Source organism: Silene latifolia, chromosome 11 (assembly GCF_048544455.1).
Source record: "Silene latifolia isolate original U9 population chromosome 11, ASM4854445v1, whole genome shotgun sequence".
Classification (NCBI taxonomy): Eukaryota; Viridiplantae; Streptophyta; class Magnoliopsida; order Caryophyllales; family Caryophyllaceae; genus Silene; species Silene latifolia.
Window position 1 is genome coordinate 74,362,178 of NC_133536.1, and position 16,184 is coordinate 74,378,361.

At 40.1% G+C, this 16,184-nt stretch overlaps 2 protein-coding genes across 2 annotated transcripts; both read left to right on the plus strand.

The window, feature by feature from the left end:
* Positions 1 to 11,981: 11,981 nt before the first annotated feature.
* On the plus strand, positions 11,982 to 12,761 carry LOC141613555 (uncharacterized). Its single transcript, XM_074432291.1, has 2 exons — positions 11,982 to 12,656; positions 12,699 to 12,761. The coding sequence occupies exons 1-2, from the start codon at positions 11,982 to 11,984 to the stop codon at positions 12,759 to 12,761; spliced, it is 738 nt and encodes a 245-aa protein (XP_074288392.1).
* Positions 12,762 to 13,006: 245 nt separating this feature from the next.
* On the plus strand, positions 13,007 to 13,879 carry LOC141613556 (uncharacterized). The gene has a single exon (XM_074432292.1). The coding sequence runs from the start codon at positions 13,007 to 13,009 to the stop codon at positions 13,877 to 13,879; it is 873 nt and encodes a 290-aa protein (XP_074288393.1).
* The last annotated feature ends 2,305 nt before the right edge of the window (positions 13,880 to 16,184 follow it).

The window sequence follows — 16,184 nt, forward strand, 5'->3', positions numbered from 1 at the left end:
GTGAAAAGGAGTCGTACCCGAGGCATCTTCGGGATACGTCCTTGAGTTGTATCTTGTTTGCGGACAAAGGCTCGCCAGCCATGGTGGTCGAAAGATCGACTGTGGGAAATAGCATGTGTGACATCCATTTGAAAATCGGCACTCGCTGGGGAGTTAGAAACTTCTCAGGACTCGCCGGGGATATGAGTTGCTGCTCGCTGGGAGGTAGCGTAAGCCATATAATCGGCGGGGATAAAGCCCTTGGACTTGATGGGTCGCCGTTTGTTGGGAGGAACTCAGTACTTAGTCGGAGTGAGTTTGTCTTCTCAAGATTATCTGCATGGTTAGTGACCACACAAATCCGCAGTCGCATAGACAAACACGTTGAATGCAAGCATATAGGCACATAAGCACATAAGCATGTGAGCAGTTAGCATATAAGCAACTAGCATGTAACATCTCACGCGAAGGGAGATAGAAGTTTTGAATGTTGTGAAGCCTAAAGGCGAGTCTTGTTACTCGTAGATCTAAGATTTGATAAATTGGAGACACGTGGCTATTGGGACACTGACTCACACAGACGCATACTGACAGACTGACAAATGGGCAGTCGTGAACGTGATGCCAACTCAGTATCGACACGACACGGGGGTGACTTTGACAGACTTTGCACATATAAGTGCAACTCCTAGCCAAGAAATGGTGACAACGGGTATCGAATCCCTGAAGTAGAAGGTTCGCTCGGCTGGGGAACATGAATTGATTATCTTCTCCAGACATCTTCGCCACCATTTGCTTGTTTTGAGATCCTTTCTCGAGGTATGATGATTCGGAGAGTGGAACCAAGACCTTGTCATCGTCCGAGCCGAGCACTAGGCTATGGGCATTTTTTTTGGACTATAGTTGAGACTCGAAAGATGTTTGGGAGTAAAGGATGGGTGGCGTCTTAAAAGAGAAGCCCCCAGAGTGAGAAGGCGGGAATTTGACAAAACGAGGAATGGGCGACGTCTTAAGGAAGAAGCCCCCAGTAAAGGGGTGTACGATTAAAATTTGCAGCTGGGTGGGCTGCTTTTGAGGATTGATGTTAATGGTTGAGATTGAAAGAGGTATGCGGTTGTGTCCCTGTTGAGGGACTGCCTACGTATTCGCGTGTTTGCGAAATCAAACCAGATCGTAGTTCTGAGCTGGTTATTGAGGATTGAAAATTGGAAAGGGTTGTGAAAGGAGTATGCGGTTGTGCCCTTGTAATAGGACTGCCTACGTATTCGCGTGTTTGCGAAATCAAACCAGATCGTAGTTCTGAGTGTGTGTGCAATGGGTTGCAAATTGAAGGTTTGAAAATTGAATGTGTGTGGGAGTGTGGTTGTGTCCTCGTAATAGGATTGCCTACGTATTCACGTAAAGTGAAATCAAACCAGATCGTAGTTCTGAATGTGTGTGCCTAAGCGAGATGTTAGGACCTTGAAGTGATTTGAGGTGTATGGTTGTGTCCTTGAGGGACTGCCTACGTATTCACGTGGTGTGAAATCAAACCAGATCGTAGTTCTGAATGTGTGTGCCTAAGCGTGATGTTAGGACCTTAAAGTGTGTGGGTCACGACGGTAAAAGCCGTTTGGTGACTCGAAAAATTGATTTGAGATAATTCCTCCTTGATCATGAATCGAAGAGGTGTAATTTGTGAAAACGTTCCTTATCATGTGCGCACACTAAAAAGTGGACCCTAAGGGTAGATTGGGTATGTCCCGTTCTCGGTAGCAAAGCATTCGAGGACTCCGTATCTGGGTCAGGGTAAAATGGCTTCAACATTAGGGAATGTGGAGCTTGGTAATAATAGGTTTGTTTGACAGATAAAAATCTGGGGTTGAGCGTCACGACGGAAAATTTCGTTTGGTGACTCGAAGGTTGATTGGAGATAAATACCTCTTGATCATGAATCGAAGAGGTGTAATTTGTGAAAATGTTTCTTATCATTTGAGCACACTAAAAAGTGGACTCTAAGGGTAGATTAAGTATGTCCCGTTCTCGATAGCAAAGCATTCGAGGACTCCGTGGGGATTGTGGTGAAAAATGGCTTCAACATTAGGGAATGTGGAGCTTGGTAATAATGGGTTTGCTTGACAGATAAAAATCTGAAGCAAGAATTTTGTGGTGTTTAGGCCGAAGGGTAACGGCTTGATGTGGTCTGAGCACGAAATGGTTGGTGAATAACATAGGATCATATTTCCATGTCTGGACCTTAAAGGTTAAGGTGTGGTGTTACGAGCTTGAGGGGAATCCTTAGAAGCCTAGATAGGTCTCCCTGTAGTAGTCTCTAGAAGGACTTAGGGGTGAAGGAGTTTTGGTTGAGGTTTCAGTGTTTGGTGTTTTGGACTTGTGGGTCCGGGATTTGATGTGTTTGGACTTCGTTGGTCCGGGGCTTTGGACTTGTTGGTCCTGGACTGGGTGTTTTGGACTCATGGGTCCTGAGCTTTGGACTTGTTGGTCCTGGACTTTGGTGTTTTGGACTCATGGGTCCTGGACTTTGGACATGTTGGTCCAGGACTTGGTATTTTGGACTCATGGGTCCTGGGCTTTGGACTTGTTGGTCCGAAGTTTGAAAAGTGACGGTTTAATTCCGTTATTTGAAAATGTGGGAAAATAACGAATTTGAATTTCGCTATTTCATTTTTTTTTGAAAAGGACGGTTTTTAAATCGGTCGTTTGGAATTTGTGAAAGTAGCGAATTTTGAATTTCGCTATTTTGTTTTTGTTTGAAAGGACGGTTTTAATTTCCGTCATTTGGAACTGAGAGAAAATAACGAATTTGAATTTCGCCATTTCTTTTTTGTTTGGGAAAAGACGGTGTTTGATTCCGTCGTTTGAAATTTGTGAGAGATAGCGAATTTGAATTTCACTATTCTGTTTTTATGATTTGACTTTAGCCTTGGCTTTTGCTTTAGCTTTGGTTTTCGCCTTTGTTTTGGCTTGGTTTTGCTTTGGCATTGGGTGAATGACGTTTTGGCTTGGGCCTTTGATTTTGGCCTTTCGCCTTGAGTTTGGGTGAATGGCTATTAGCTTGGGCCCTTGATTTTGGCCTTTCGCTTTGGCTTTGGATGAATGGCTATTGGCCGAATGGCTTTTGGCTTGGGCCTTTGATTTTGGCCTTTCGCTATGGCTTTGGATGAATGGAGATTGGCTTGGGCCTTTGATTTTGGCATTTCGCTTTGGCTTTTGATTTATTGGTTCTTTGCCGTCCTTCGTTCGAGGTAGGTAAAGGTGCAGACGGGGATGTACCCGTTGGTCAGAGGTTGATATTTGGCGATGGGATGTTTTTGTGGGGAATGGGCTTGCCTTCCGTCATTGATCATGAACAAGGAGATGTTCTGGTTTGTTATCTAGGTTCGTCGTAGGATCCCTTTGATAGAAGCTCGTTCTAAATTGGGTGCTAATAAAAGGTTTCTATTGCCAGACATGGAATAGGTAAAGAAAATGGACACGGAGTTTCGAGTCCTCTGCTTACTCGGTACGGAACGTCACTCGAGTGTACTCACATTGAATTGTAGCATGTTGTTCGTTTTAAATCAATTCTCAAATCAATTCTCGTTGTCAACGGGAAATGGTAAAGAGGAGAATATATGATAGCTGGAAATTGTGCTTTTATTTAGATAAATAAGATGTTAGTACAGACTCGATGAATACATGTGACTCATGGGGACAGCCCCCAATTTGTTACTTAGGAATAAAAGGACAGACACTAGGATAGATATGAGAAGGCCTAAGACTCGGACTCGGACTCAGACTCAATCGTAGATACGAACTCCTAATCATCATCTTCCTCCTTGAAGGTCTCCTTCGCAGCATCTGGCAGCTTGAATGTTTGATCTTGAGCATTGACCCACTTGAGCACTTCACTCTCGTTGTTGGGGATTATATGAGGACAATAGTCGATGAGGCTTTTATCTCCTTGCAGAAAGAGATGTTCATTAGGGTTGTCTTCATCACTTGGTTGGAATAGGGATGAAGCTATCAGTTGATGGTTGTCAATCATATTTTGAATAGCATGTTTTAGTTTGAAGCATGTTTCAGTGTCATGACCTTTTCCTTGATGATATTGGCAATAGGCACTGCCGTCCCAGAAACGGGATTTCTTACATTCAGACGGGTCCGGAGTGGGCCCGATTGGTTGTAGCTTCCCTTCAGTCATGAGCTTTTGAAGAGCTGCGGCATAGGTTGTGTTGAGGTTGGTGAATGTCCTTTGAGAACGTTCAACCTTGCTGTTTGGCTTGAGACATTCAGGAGGATTGTCTTGACAGAGAGGTGCAATTATGATTTTGCCAGCTTCAATCATATCTTGAATGGCATGCTTGAGTTTGAAACAGGTTTCGGTGTCATGGCCGTTGCCTTGATGGTATTAGCAATAGGCATTACCATCCCAGAATCGGGCTCTTTTGTGTTCGGGTTTGTCCGGAGTCGGACCAATGGGTTGGAGCATTCCTTCTGAAGAAGGTATCTCTAGAGCGGTGCCATATGTTATTCCCAGATATGTGAATACCCTTTGATGCTTTCCCACGATTCCAACATTGGGGTTTTTTGGGATGTTTTTGTGAGTTTTGTTTTTGTTTTTGATTTTGTCAATCCTGGGTGGAAATAGGATTTGGTTGTTGTCAATGGGAAGTTTTTGGGACGTTGCTTGATATTTTAAAGGGTATTTTGGTGAGGTGATTTCCTTATTGGTAGGTTCGTGGATGTGGGAACCATCGGATGACTCCTCATTTTCGACAGCTGTTGGTTGGTGAACGGAGGGTTGGTTTTCTCCTTGGTGGTCAGGTTCATTTTCTGTACTACCAAACCTCTTCTCCAAATTAGCTACCCGAGTGTTCAAATCATCGATAGCCACTTGCAGCTTTGAGAATATGTTGTTGATGGAGACGGAGAGCATCATTATACCGCTTTGTATGCCATCCTCATCAATTGCATGAATTTCCTCATCCTCAGGAGAGATGAGGTGAGAGCAATCTAGGGAAGATTCCTGACTGTGTCCAATAGGGTTTTCGGGAGGGTTGTTTTTGTTGTTTGTTGAGGGAGGTGGTGGTAATTCTCCCTTTTCAATCATATCAAGGATGACACCTTTTAGGGGGAGACACATTTCAGTATCGTGTCCGCGACCTTGGTGATATTGACAAAAGAGGTTTCCATCCCATCTTCGACCTCGCTTGTTCAGTAGAGGGTCCGGAGTTGGACCAATGGGTTTGAGTTTTCCTTGGGAGATTAGCCTTTCCAAGGCTGTGGCATAAGGCATACCCAAATCAGGGAAGGACCTATGAGGTCGTCTGGTTTTGGTTTGGTCGTTGGCCAGTAGCCGGCTTTCAAGGAGCTTAACCCTTTGCTCAATATCAGAAGAGAGAAAATTCTCAGTTGCCATTTTGTCCTCAACCTGGGAGAGACGAGTGCTCAAGTTTTCCACGGTAGCTAGGAGTCGAAGGACCATGTTGTTAGTTTCAGCAGAAGTCATGGCGGATGAAGGTTGATCAGCTTCTTGAGTTTTTGGTTGGCGATTGATGGCACTCAAGGGATTCCTATTTGACATAACGATAGGCGTTATAACTTATCTTGGCATAAACAAAGGCAAGTGCGACACATATGTATAAAAGGCAGTTATGTCATGAAGACGCGACGGTGTGACTAGGTTATGAGTTCATAAAGGTCGTGAATGACTTCTTGTGTTTGAACTCTTGGTGCATGACTTTGAGTTTGACTCGAGTGTCGACTTTGGCATAGTGATGCCTAGACAGACGACTTCTGAATCAGTTTGGATGTGTGTTACCGGCATGATGTCGTTGGACACAACATATACTCAACTTGACCTTTGACCCGTAATGTAGGGGAAGGACGGGTTTAATACCCGAGAGGTTTTGACTCTGCTAAGGCCATTGAAGATGTCTCGTCAATTAGGCGACACGGCCTGGACCAGAGGGTAGATATTAACTTCGACGGAGATCCGACGTTATCTAGACGACTTGACTTGAAATCGACTGGACTCTAATCGACTCGAGGCTGAATCAGAAAGGTGGATTGAAATTTTCGAAAATAGAAATTTTCAAAAAGATTCATTTGTCGTTTTATGGACGGCTTCCGAAGAGCAGGGATCTCCGAAAGTCGATCAGTTGAAGAGTTGTCTTAAGTTTGTTTTCAAAAGACGGTTTGAGTTAAAATTGCGGCGGCTCGAAAACAAAGTGTTGTTTCCAAAGACGGTTTTTTAAAATTCCGAATCACGGATTAGAAAATCGAGAATCGAATAATTTGGAATCGTCATCACAATGTCCATGAAAACGGTTAAGTTTGTTTTCGAAGGATTTTAAAATTGGGTTGAAAATTTGAAAACGGTTAGATTTGTTTTCAAACAATTTGGAATCGGATTGAAATTTGAAAACGGTTAAATTTGTTTTCAAAGATTTGATTTTGATTTGAAATTAGAAAACGGTTAGATTTGTTTTCAAACATTTGAAATTTGATTGAAATCTGAAAACGGTTAATTTTGTCTTCAAAGATTGAGTTTTGATTTGAAATTTGAAAACGGTTAAATTTGTTTTCTAATGATTTGATTTTGAATTGAAATTTGAAAACGGTTAAATTTGTTTTCAAATGATTTGAAGTTGGATTTAAAATTTGAAAACGGTCAGATTTGTTTTCAAAGATTTGAGTTTGAATTGAAATTTGAAAACGGTTAAATTTGTTTTCAAAGAATTTGAAATAGGATTTGAAATTTGAAAACAGTTAAATTAGTTTTCAAAGATTTGATTTTGAATTGAAATTTGAAAACGGTTGGATTTGTTTTCAAATATTTGATTTTGAATTGAAATTTGAAAACGGTTAAATTTGTTTTCAAATTATTTGAAGTAGGATTTGAAATCTCAAAACGGTTAAATTTGTTTTCAAAATTTTGATTTTGAATTTGAAATTTGAAAACGGTTAAATTTGTTTTCAAAGATTTGATTTTGAATTTGAAATTTGAAAACAGTTAAATTAGTTTTCAAAGATTTGATTTTGAATTGAAATTTGAAAACGTTTAAATTAGTTTTCAAATATTTGATTTCGAATTGAAATTTGAAAACGGTTAAACTTGTTTTCAAATGATTTGATTTTGAATTTATGAGGATTGAATTTGTCATTACGACGGGTTAGAAAACCGTTTTAAACTTTTGAAAGAAGGTATGCAAATCGAAAAGTGTGAGAATTGAAATCGTCATTACGACGGCTTAGAAAAGCCAAATTTGATTGCGAAAACGAGATTTGAAATTTGGAAAGATGCACGGATTGAAATCGTCATTTTGACGGTTTGAAAACGTTTTAGTTTGAAAATTGATTTTGAATTTTGAAAATTCGAGGGTAGAATTCGTCATTACGACAGCGTAAAAGGGCGCTTTGAGAATGCAACGGTCGGCGAGAGACCGAGGTTTGAAATGGCCGTTATGACGACGTAAATGGGTATTTTGAAATGGTTTATGAAAACCAAGGTTTGAAATCGTCATTACAACGGTATAAAAAGGTGCATTTGAAATGGTTATAAAAAAACCGGGTTTTGATATGGCCATTATAACGGCATAAAAAAGGTTCTTAGAAACGGTTGTAAAAACCGGGTTTGAAAATCGTCATTACGACGGCCTAGAAAGGTGTGTTGAAATGGTTATAAAAAACCGGATTTGAAAATCGTCATTACGACGGCCTAGAAAGCCGCATTGAAATGGTTATAAAAACCGGGTTTGAAAATCGTCATTACGACGGCCTAGAAAGGCGTGCAACGGTCGGCAAAAGACCGAGGTTTGAAATGGCCATTATAACGGCGCAAAAAGGTGTTTTTGAAAGTTTGAAAATGACGCGGAAGGACTTATGATCAATTAGTACATAAGCACTCACAGTTTCATTATATTATGCATAATGCTGACACGGGTTTTGGCTTAAAAGGGTGGGTTACACACCAAGCAATCAAACCCCGATTTGCGAGAGGGATACCAATCCAAACAAAATGTGTAAGGAGGGTGCCCTAGCCTCGTGCTCGAAAGTGATGAAAGCTCTTTGACGAAACAGAAATGTGTAACGTCAATGGTATGCTTGACTCAATCGGGATTCGAAACGCGGGGATGAGAAAACTCACGCCGACGAGACGAGCCAATTAGCCGAAAAGGGTTAGGTTATGGGCCCGGACAAGGAACCCGACTTATGACCGTAATATCAATTAATGCACTTTTAACCACGACCTCGTTCGAGTTTCACCTCTAAGGATCACAAAGACACAAGTGTCCTAGTTTTCCCCAGCGGAGTCGCCAATCTGTGGACATGGGCCACGTCTCGGTCTGCGGATTTGGGCCGCCTACCGATCTGCGATCACGGGCCACCTGCACGCCAAGCCAAACTGTGGACATGCAGCGGTCTTTTGAAAGCCACGCTCGGCGGCGTAAAAATGCTTTCAACCGGATCGCTTTAGATCGGTCGGTTTCGTCTCGGCAAGGGCCGCGAAACGATGTAGAGATGTTCGGAGTCGCCACCAAGCATTTATGGGATGCCTGGAACCCGTTCGAATCCACTTTATACCTAGGTCAACCAAGGCAAAAAGCGGTGTTTGACATAGGTACTAAAGATAAGGAATCGTCCCCCTTTTAGCATTCTATGCCTAAAATGACTCTCGTGCGCCCTGGATAAGGCCATCCACTATCCAAAGGTTCTGAGTAAGGGGTGAGGGTACGTATTGGGAAGCCCTTTAATCGGACACCCAATCCCGCCCGCGTTAGCGGCCTCTACTGATCGATCGTGGTTGTTTAAGTGCAAGAGTTGATAAAACTGTGTAAATGCATGAATGCACATCCAAAAGTTTTAATCTAACATGTGAGCTTTCTAAGTCGGTTTGTTAATCCAAATATCAAGCATAAGATGTCAAGTTGGATTTAATGTTGATTTTCATGTGAAAACGGAAATTAAACATCCATTTACCAAATTTGGGTTATGATGCTTAACACGATCCATTTATTGAAAAAGGATGTTAAATGACAAAGTGTAAAAACGTGAGCTTATCATCTGATCCGTCATGTATTCGGATTAACCGTAATCGAGATCGTCCTAGACAAGTGCTAAAAACGAGGCAAAATAGTGCCAGGCAGCCCTGTTAAGGCGCGAGCCTATTGGCGATAAAAGGGGATCTGCCCTGGTTTTGAAATGTAGAAAACATACGGCCTCTTGGGGCGCGAGCCATGAGCCGACCCAAGGGGGCGTCTCCTGGTTTTTGAAAAGGTTGTTTAAAATCGTATTTATGATTAAATAATTTGTAAGTATTGTTTGCATGACTCGGAATAATTACTATTATGTTAGTAATATCCGTTGTCGGACTTGCATGTTTGAAAGGCATAGTTTACAAATAAAAAAGTAAAATGTTGATTTGAACTAAATATGTTAAGTTCATTTCTTTGTAATTAGTCAAGTTTGTCATCGTACTCGGATTAAACCGACATGGTATAAAGAACCAAGGATGATTATGAATTATGACTAATATGTTTACAAATGTAAACAAATGAGAAAAATGCTAAATAAAAGAAAAGGGTGTTAAAATACCCATTAAAATGTAATTAACCAAATATATCACCGAGTCACGGAAAAACCGCCATGGGATAAAGAACCAAGGATGATTTTCATAATGGTCAAAATATGTTCACCATAAAAATGAATCAAAATGGTAAAAACCGTAAAAGGAAAGAAGTAAAAATAAAAGAAAGTGTTGAAGGAAAGACGAACTCAAACACGGATGAGTCTGACCCGAGACCCACAAGAGGCGCGAGCTCCCTTGCATAGCAAGGAGCTTCTGTCTTAGGCCAAAACTCGGTTTTGGCTCGTCTAACCTATATTTGAATCGTGTTATGCATTGTTCATGTTCATAAAGTTATGAAAACAGTAAAGACATGAAATAAGAGAGATATTTACACCCTCAAACTTACGTGTGTTGATGTTTGCGAAGTAGACGACTTTAGAGACGGTTTTCTCGTTGTGACTAATCGCGATCAAAGAAGTTTAAAAAGGTGCCTTAAAAAAGGATTTGGTTTTGAAAATGAGTTGAAAATATGTTAATTAAAACCTGTTGATTAATAAGTTGAGTTGGTCGAATGGGTCGGTCGAATGCACGGCGACGGTACCAAACAATATGTGTAAGGCTTGTGTTTACGATCGGTAGGTCGTAACCACGTGTCGATTTTGTGACTTAGGAAGTCGAGTATAGAAGTTTAAGGGAGATGTGAGGGGGCGGACGCTCGCGTGAAGATTATGGTGTGTGATGGTGGGTATTTATAGAGAAATGTGGGATGGTAGGTCGGTCGATTTTGCTTGGAGGCTAAGGAGACACCCCATTGAGGCGCGAGCCACCCCGTGACTCAATGGGGTGTACTGTCCCTTTCAATTTGGACGTGGCCAATTCTCCATCCATTGTTGATATGTGGTATTCATATAAGATGTCGTGTAACAATATGGGCATCTAATAAGATGATTTTAGGTGTTACTTGAGGTAGGTGTTTTGTGTACTTGACTCGGGTTTGACCCGTGTGAGTCGGGATTTGAATTTTGAGTCGGTTTTTGGCTCGGTGTCGGTTTTGACTCTAATTAGGGTCATTTTAATGGAAATGACATGATGAAAACATTCATGGCATTATTTTTGACATTCGAGATTTGGGTTGACTCGGGTTGACTCAGGTTGATCCGAGTTGCGGGTTTCTGAGTCGGTTTTGGGTCAGAAGACGGTTTTGACTCTAATTAGGGTCATTTTAATGGAAATGACATGATGAAAACATTCATGGCATCATTTTTGACATTCGGGATTTGGGTTGACTCGGGTTGACTCAGGTTGACTCGAGTTGTCGGTTTTGGGTCCGAAGACGGTTTTAACTCTAAATAGTTTTATTTTAATGCAAATGAAGTTAGAAAACTTTTGAAATCATTTTTCATATCCGAGTAGTGCATTAAACCGTCTCATGTATAGTCAATCCACGCACGCATATCAAAAACACGTTATAGTCCGATCATCATCGGGTGGTTTTTGGAAGGTGTAGATACTAGGTATCTACAATTTCACTTTACAGTTTTGGGATTTTGGTTATGTAATCACTTAAACTCATTTATTTAGGTATGTTATTTTATGGTCAATTTGATATACATTGCCTCTGGTAACCGAGATGGTAGCAGATCCATGCATTAGGTGGTCTTGGTAAGGCACCTTGGTGTATGAGGGTGTTACAAAGTGGTATCAGAGCCACGATTTTGGAACCTGTAACTAATGAACCTAATGAATCTAGGGAGTAAAAATAAAATGAAATCGGGTAGGAGTTGTTAGGAGTTAATGCAAAGATTTTGGAGACGTCCTAAAGTCGCAAACTCGCCGTACAACTTTAAACCGATCACTATGTGGTGTCATGAAATCGCTATGTGTTTACTAATGTTCTATTGCGTATGTTGGATGATGTGTTGTATGGAAATGTTGGAAAATGATTGTGGTGGAATGGGGAATGTGGTGAAAGAAGATGAAGTGGATATATGATAAAGTGTTGTGAATGAGCATGTTCCATGATAGTTGGTTTATAATGTGGCATTATAGTAACAGGTGAATAGAATGTTTGCGTTTGATGTATATATATATATATATATATATATATATATATATATATATATATATATATATATATTGTTGCAAAAAGTTATAGAATAGAAGTATGCGGACAGCTTGTAGGGAACTTGAAGGATGAGAGAGAAATTAGAGAGAGAAATTAGAGAGAGAAAAACCTCTCTAATTTTCTGAGTGTTTGCTTCTTTACCACGCAATGGCGAGAAAGAAAAAACCGTCCAATAGTCCTTTACGATCTAATCAAAAACAACAAAAACACGCTAATTTAGTTTTAGCCTCTACGAATAAGGGGAAATCCCCACAACAACATGTTCGAATTTCTTCGCAGGAGTTTGAATCAGATTTGGAGTCTATTTTAGAGAATGGAGAATAAATGGAGCAATCAGATGCTGAACCGGAGCCACCATCTCCTCCTCTGGTCAAGATCACTCATAATGATGTGGCTGGTGAGGTTGTTTATTGGTCTACTTCGGTTTTTTGTTATGTCTTAGGAGCTAACCCCCCTAGCAATGTTATATCTGGGTTCGTCAAGAGGGTGCGGCAGACTCAAGGGCTTGATAAAGTCTCATTTATGCCAAATGGGATTTTCTTAGCCAGGTTCAAAACTAAGGCACAACAGCAGGAGGTTTTATCTAATGGTCATTTTTTGTTTGATAATAAACCTGTAATTGTCAAAGAATGGACACCTGAGACTGTTTTGATTAAGCATGATGTTAAGAAAGTACCAATTTGGATGAAGATATTTGGTTTAGATGTAAAATACTGGGGTTTGGAGAGCCTTAAAAAATTATGTGGGTCGGTGGGTACTTTCATTAAATGTTATAACTCTACAACTCATAAGGATTTTTTGGGGTTTGCGAGAATTATGATTGAAGTTGATATTGGTCAGCACTTCCCAACTGCAATTTCTTTTATTGATGAACATGGAGTTACTCAATCTGTACGTGTAGTGTATGATTGGCTTCAAATATTGTGCACTGCGTGTAAGGGTATAGGTCATCTAGCTACAGATTGCAGGAAGAAGGTCCCCAAACCTGTGGTGAGAAAGGTGTGAAAACCTAGGGTGAACAAAGTTGTGCCTATTGTGCAGGTACCTCCTCCTAAGGTGCCTGTTCAGAGGGTATCACCTAAGAGTGGTAGGACTGTTGTCTAGCAGGTAGTTCCACATACCAAATATTGTGACTCCTGTGGTGATGAACAAACCTATTGCTGAACACTCTATGCCTCGCAAATTACTAACGAGGCTGCTTCGTTCAGAGAATAGGGAGAAGAGGTCTTTCACTCCAGGTGGGCTGCCTTTTATGGAATCTCTGTCTCAGTCTATCCAGAAAACTAGATAGGGAATGGTGTTGAATCGTTTTGTTGAGAGAGAAGAATCTAGCAAGATTAGCCTAGATAATGGATGGTTGTGGAGCATGGAACATTAGGGGACTGAATAATCCTGCAAAACAAAAAAAAATAAGGAGATTCTTACTCCAGAATAAAGTGGGATTATTTGGCTTGGTAGAAACTAAAATTAGGAGTAGCAGTTGGAATAAAGCTAGAAGTACAATCTGTGACCAGTGGTCCATATGCACTAATTTTAGCCTACATAAAGGAGGCATATTTTGGTTAATGTGGGATCCTTTGGCTGTGGAAGTAGATATTAGTGATGTCACTAATCAGTGTATTCATGCTAAAGTTTATGATAAAGCTAGAATGAAGAAGTTTTGGTACACAGTAGTATATGGGTTTAACAAAGTAGCTGAAAGGGAAACTTTGTGGAGTAACATTAGGAGATATCATGGGAGCATCCAAGGTCCATGGATTATTTGTGGAGATTTTAATGCTGTAATGGGTAGTAACGAGAGAATTGGAGGTAACCCTGTCACTCATGCTGAGATTAGGCCTCTACTTCAGTTAGTACTAGATTGTAATTTGGTGGATTTGAAGGCTAAGGGTAATTTCTTCACATGGAATAACAAACATGAGACAGGAACCAAAGTTTATAGTAAAATTGATAGGGTGTGGTGTATTGATGACTGGATGGACAATTTCCCTACCAGCTATGTTCATTTCTTACCAGAAGGCATGTTTGACCATAGTCCTTGCTTGGTTAAATTTGATGAAGAGCTACAGGGGAAGAGAAGAACCTTTAAGTATTTCAATATGTGGGCTTTGGCAAAAGAGTTTGAGGAGATAGTTACTCAAGGTTGGTCTAGGGAGATAGATGGAACTGCTATGTATAGAGTGGTTCTGAAATTGAGAGGGTTAAAAGAGGGTTTCAAGTAGCTGGATAAGGAACAAATTTCTGATATAGAAAATCTCACTCATATTACTGAAATGTCCTTGAACCATTATCAAAATATTCTAGTTCAGGACCCTTTTAATGCTGAAGCTTGTGCTGCAGAAAGAGCTTGTGCTCTGGAATTGGTGGATTTGATGAAGGCAAGAGAGAGTTATCTGAGACAAAAAGCTAAAACATATTGTTTTCAAGAAGGTGATGATAACACAAAGTTCTTTCATGCTAGTATTAAAACCAGACGGGCTAGGAATAGGGTGTACCAGGTGAAGGATAGACATGGTCATTTGTGCAGTAACCCTGAGGGAATTAAAGGAGCCTTTGAGGACTACTATAAGTTCCTATTAGGTACTGCTCATCCTGTTGCTGCTGTAAATGTTAAGATAGTTAAAAGAGGTAAGTGTTTGAGTGAGGCTCACTGCTCTATACTTACTTCCTCTATCACTGCTGAAGAGATTAAGAATGCCATGTTTGATATACCTGGTAATAAGGCACCTGGGCCTGATGGGTATAATAGTCAGTTCTTTAAGGATGCTTGGCATGTTGTAGGCAAGGAGGTGACTAATGCTATTAGGAGTACTTTCCAATCTGGAAAACTTTTAAAGTAGTGCAATGCCACCATTATTACTCTGGTACCTAAAGTAGACATGCCTGATTCTGAGTTGCAATTTAGGCCTATTGCCTGTTGTAACACTTTATATAAATGCCTTTCTAAGGTGCTATGTGCCAGACTTAGTCTTATTCTTCCTGAGATTGTTAGTCCATCCCAGAGTGCGTTCAATAAGGGTCATGATATTTTGGGTAACATCCTCATTGCACAGGACCTGGTCAAGCTTTATAAGAGAAAATCCTGCTCCCCTAGGGTTCTTATAAAGCTAGATTTTCAGAAGGCTTACGACTTTGTGGAATGGTCTTTTATTGAAGATATGCTGCATGCCCTGGGGTTCCCTAGCCAAATTTTTAGACTATTGATGCAGTGTGTGACCACTCCTTCATACTCTCTTGCTTTGAATGGAGAGGTATTTGGTTTTTTTCAGGCCAAGAGGGGTTTGATGCAGGGGGACCCTCTATCTCCATTGCTTTTTACCCTCTACTTGGAATACTTAAGTAGAATTACGGATGTCACTCAACAGCACAAGAAGTTTAGATTTCATGCCCTCTGTCAAAGAATAAGGCTCACACATCTGTGCTTTGCAGATGACCTTATTATGTTTTGTAAGGGGGATAAGGCCTCTATGGAGATGCTGATTCACTCTTTTGATTATTTTTCTAAAGCTTCTGGTTTGGTTATGAATAGAGGGAAATCCAACATCTACGACAATGGTACCGATGAGCAACTTATTAAAGAGGTGGAAGAGGTAACTGGTATAAAGAGGGGTATGTTGGAGTTAGTGTTCTCCACAATAATGCGTTTACATAATAAATCTCATTAAAGGAATATCATTAGATATTTAATTATTTGATCCTCGTCAGTTGATTAACGTAAATCAATAACGGTTGGCTAACTAGAGTTTGACGTTATTGTCGTGAGACGACGGTGATCAACTGACCCCTTTCGGTCACACCTATAGAAACGAACCCCAATTGACAACTAATTAATTGTATGAGATACAATTTATTTAGTCCCTTGATTTATAGACTAAAAGGTTAGTGAATTATTTTTAGAGAGATTTCGAGTTGCGAACTCGAGGCACGACAGTTATTATTTAATTATACGATAATTGTATAATAAATTTTGGGAGACGGGTTTTAGTTAATTAATTGTTAATTCACTAAAACTGTACTAATTGATTAATGCGATTAATATTAGTACGTAAATGATATGTGTAGTGGTACACGTATATTTACGGAGTGTTTTAGACGAAATTAATCGGGTAACATTTAAACATAAAATGATGTTTAAATAAAATTTACACGTATTTGTGCGACAAATATAAGAACCAAAATGGACCCGTAAATGGGACATTTGACCGTGTAAATGGAGTGTAGTGGATGATTATAATCATAATCATTTCACTTTACTTGTTTTTCTTCTATAAGTTGTCATAACATCATTATGCATGTCATAAAGATTGGACAAAAATTAAGCAAGTTCACTCCCTCACTCCACCCTCTTCCATCCGGCCTACTCCCTCCTTTTATGCCATACACTTAAATTCACTTTTGCATGTGAAGTATTAAGTTGGTTCCTCTCTCTAAAATAATAAAAACCATCATCTACTAAGTTGTTAGTAACCAAAAATAATTACTAAGATTGTTAGTATTATTTACATATTATCAAGGGTTAAATTTTAC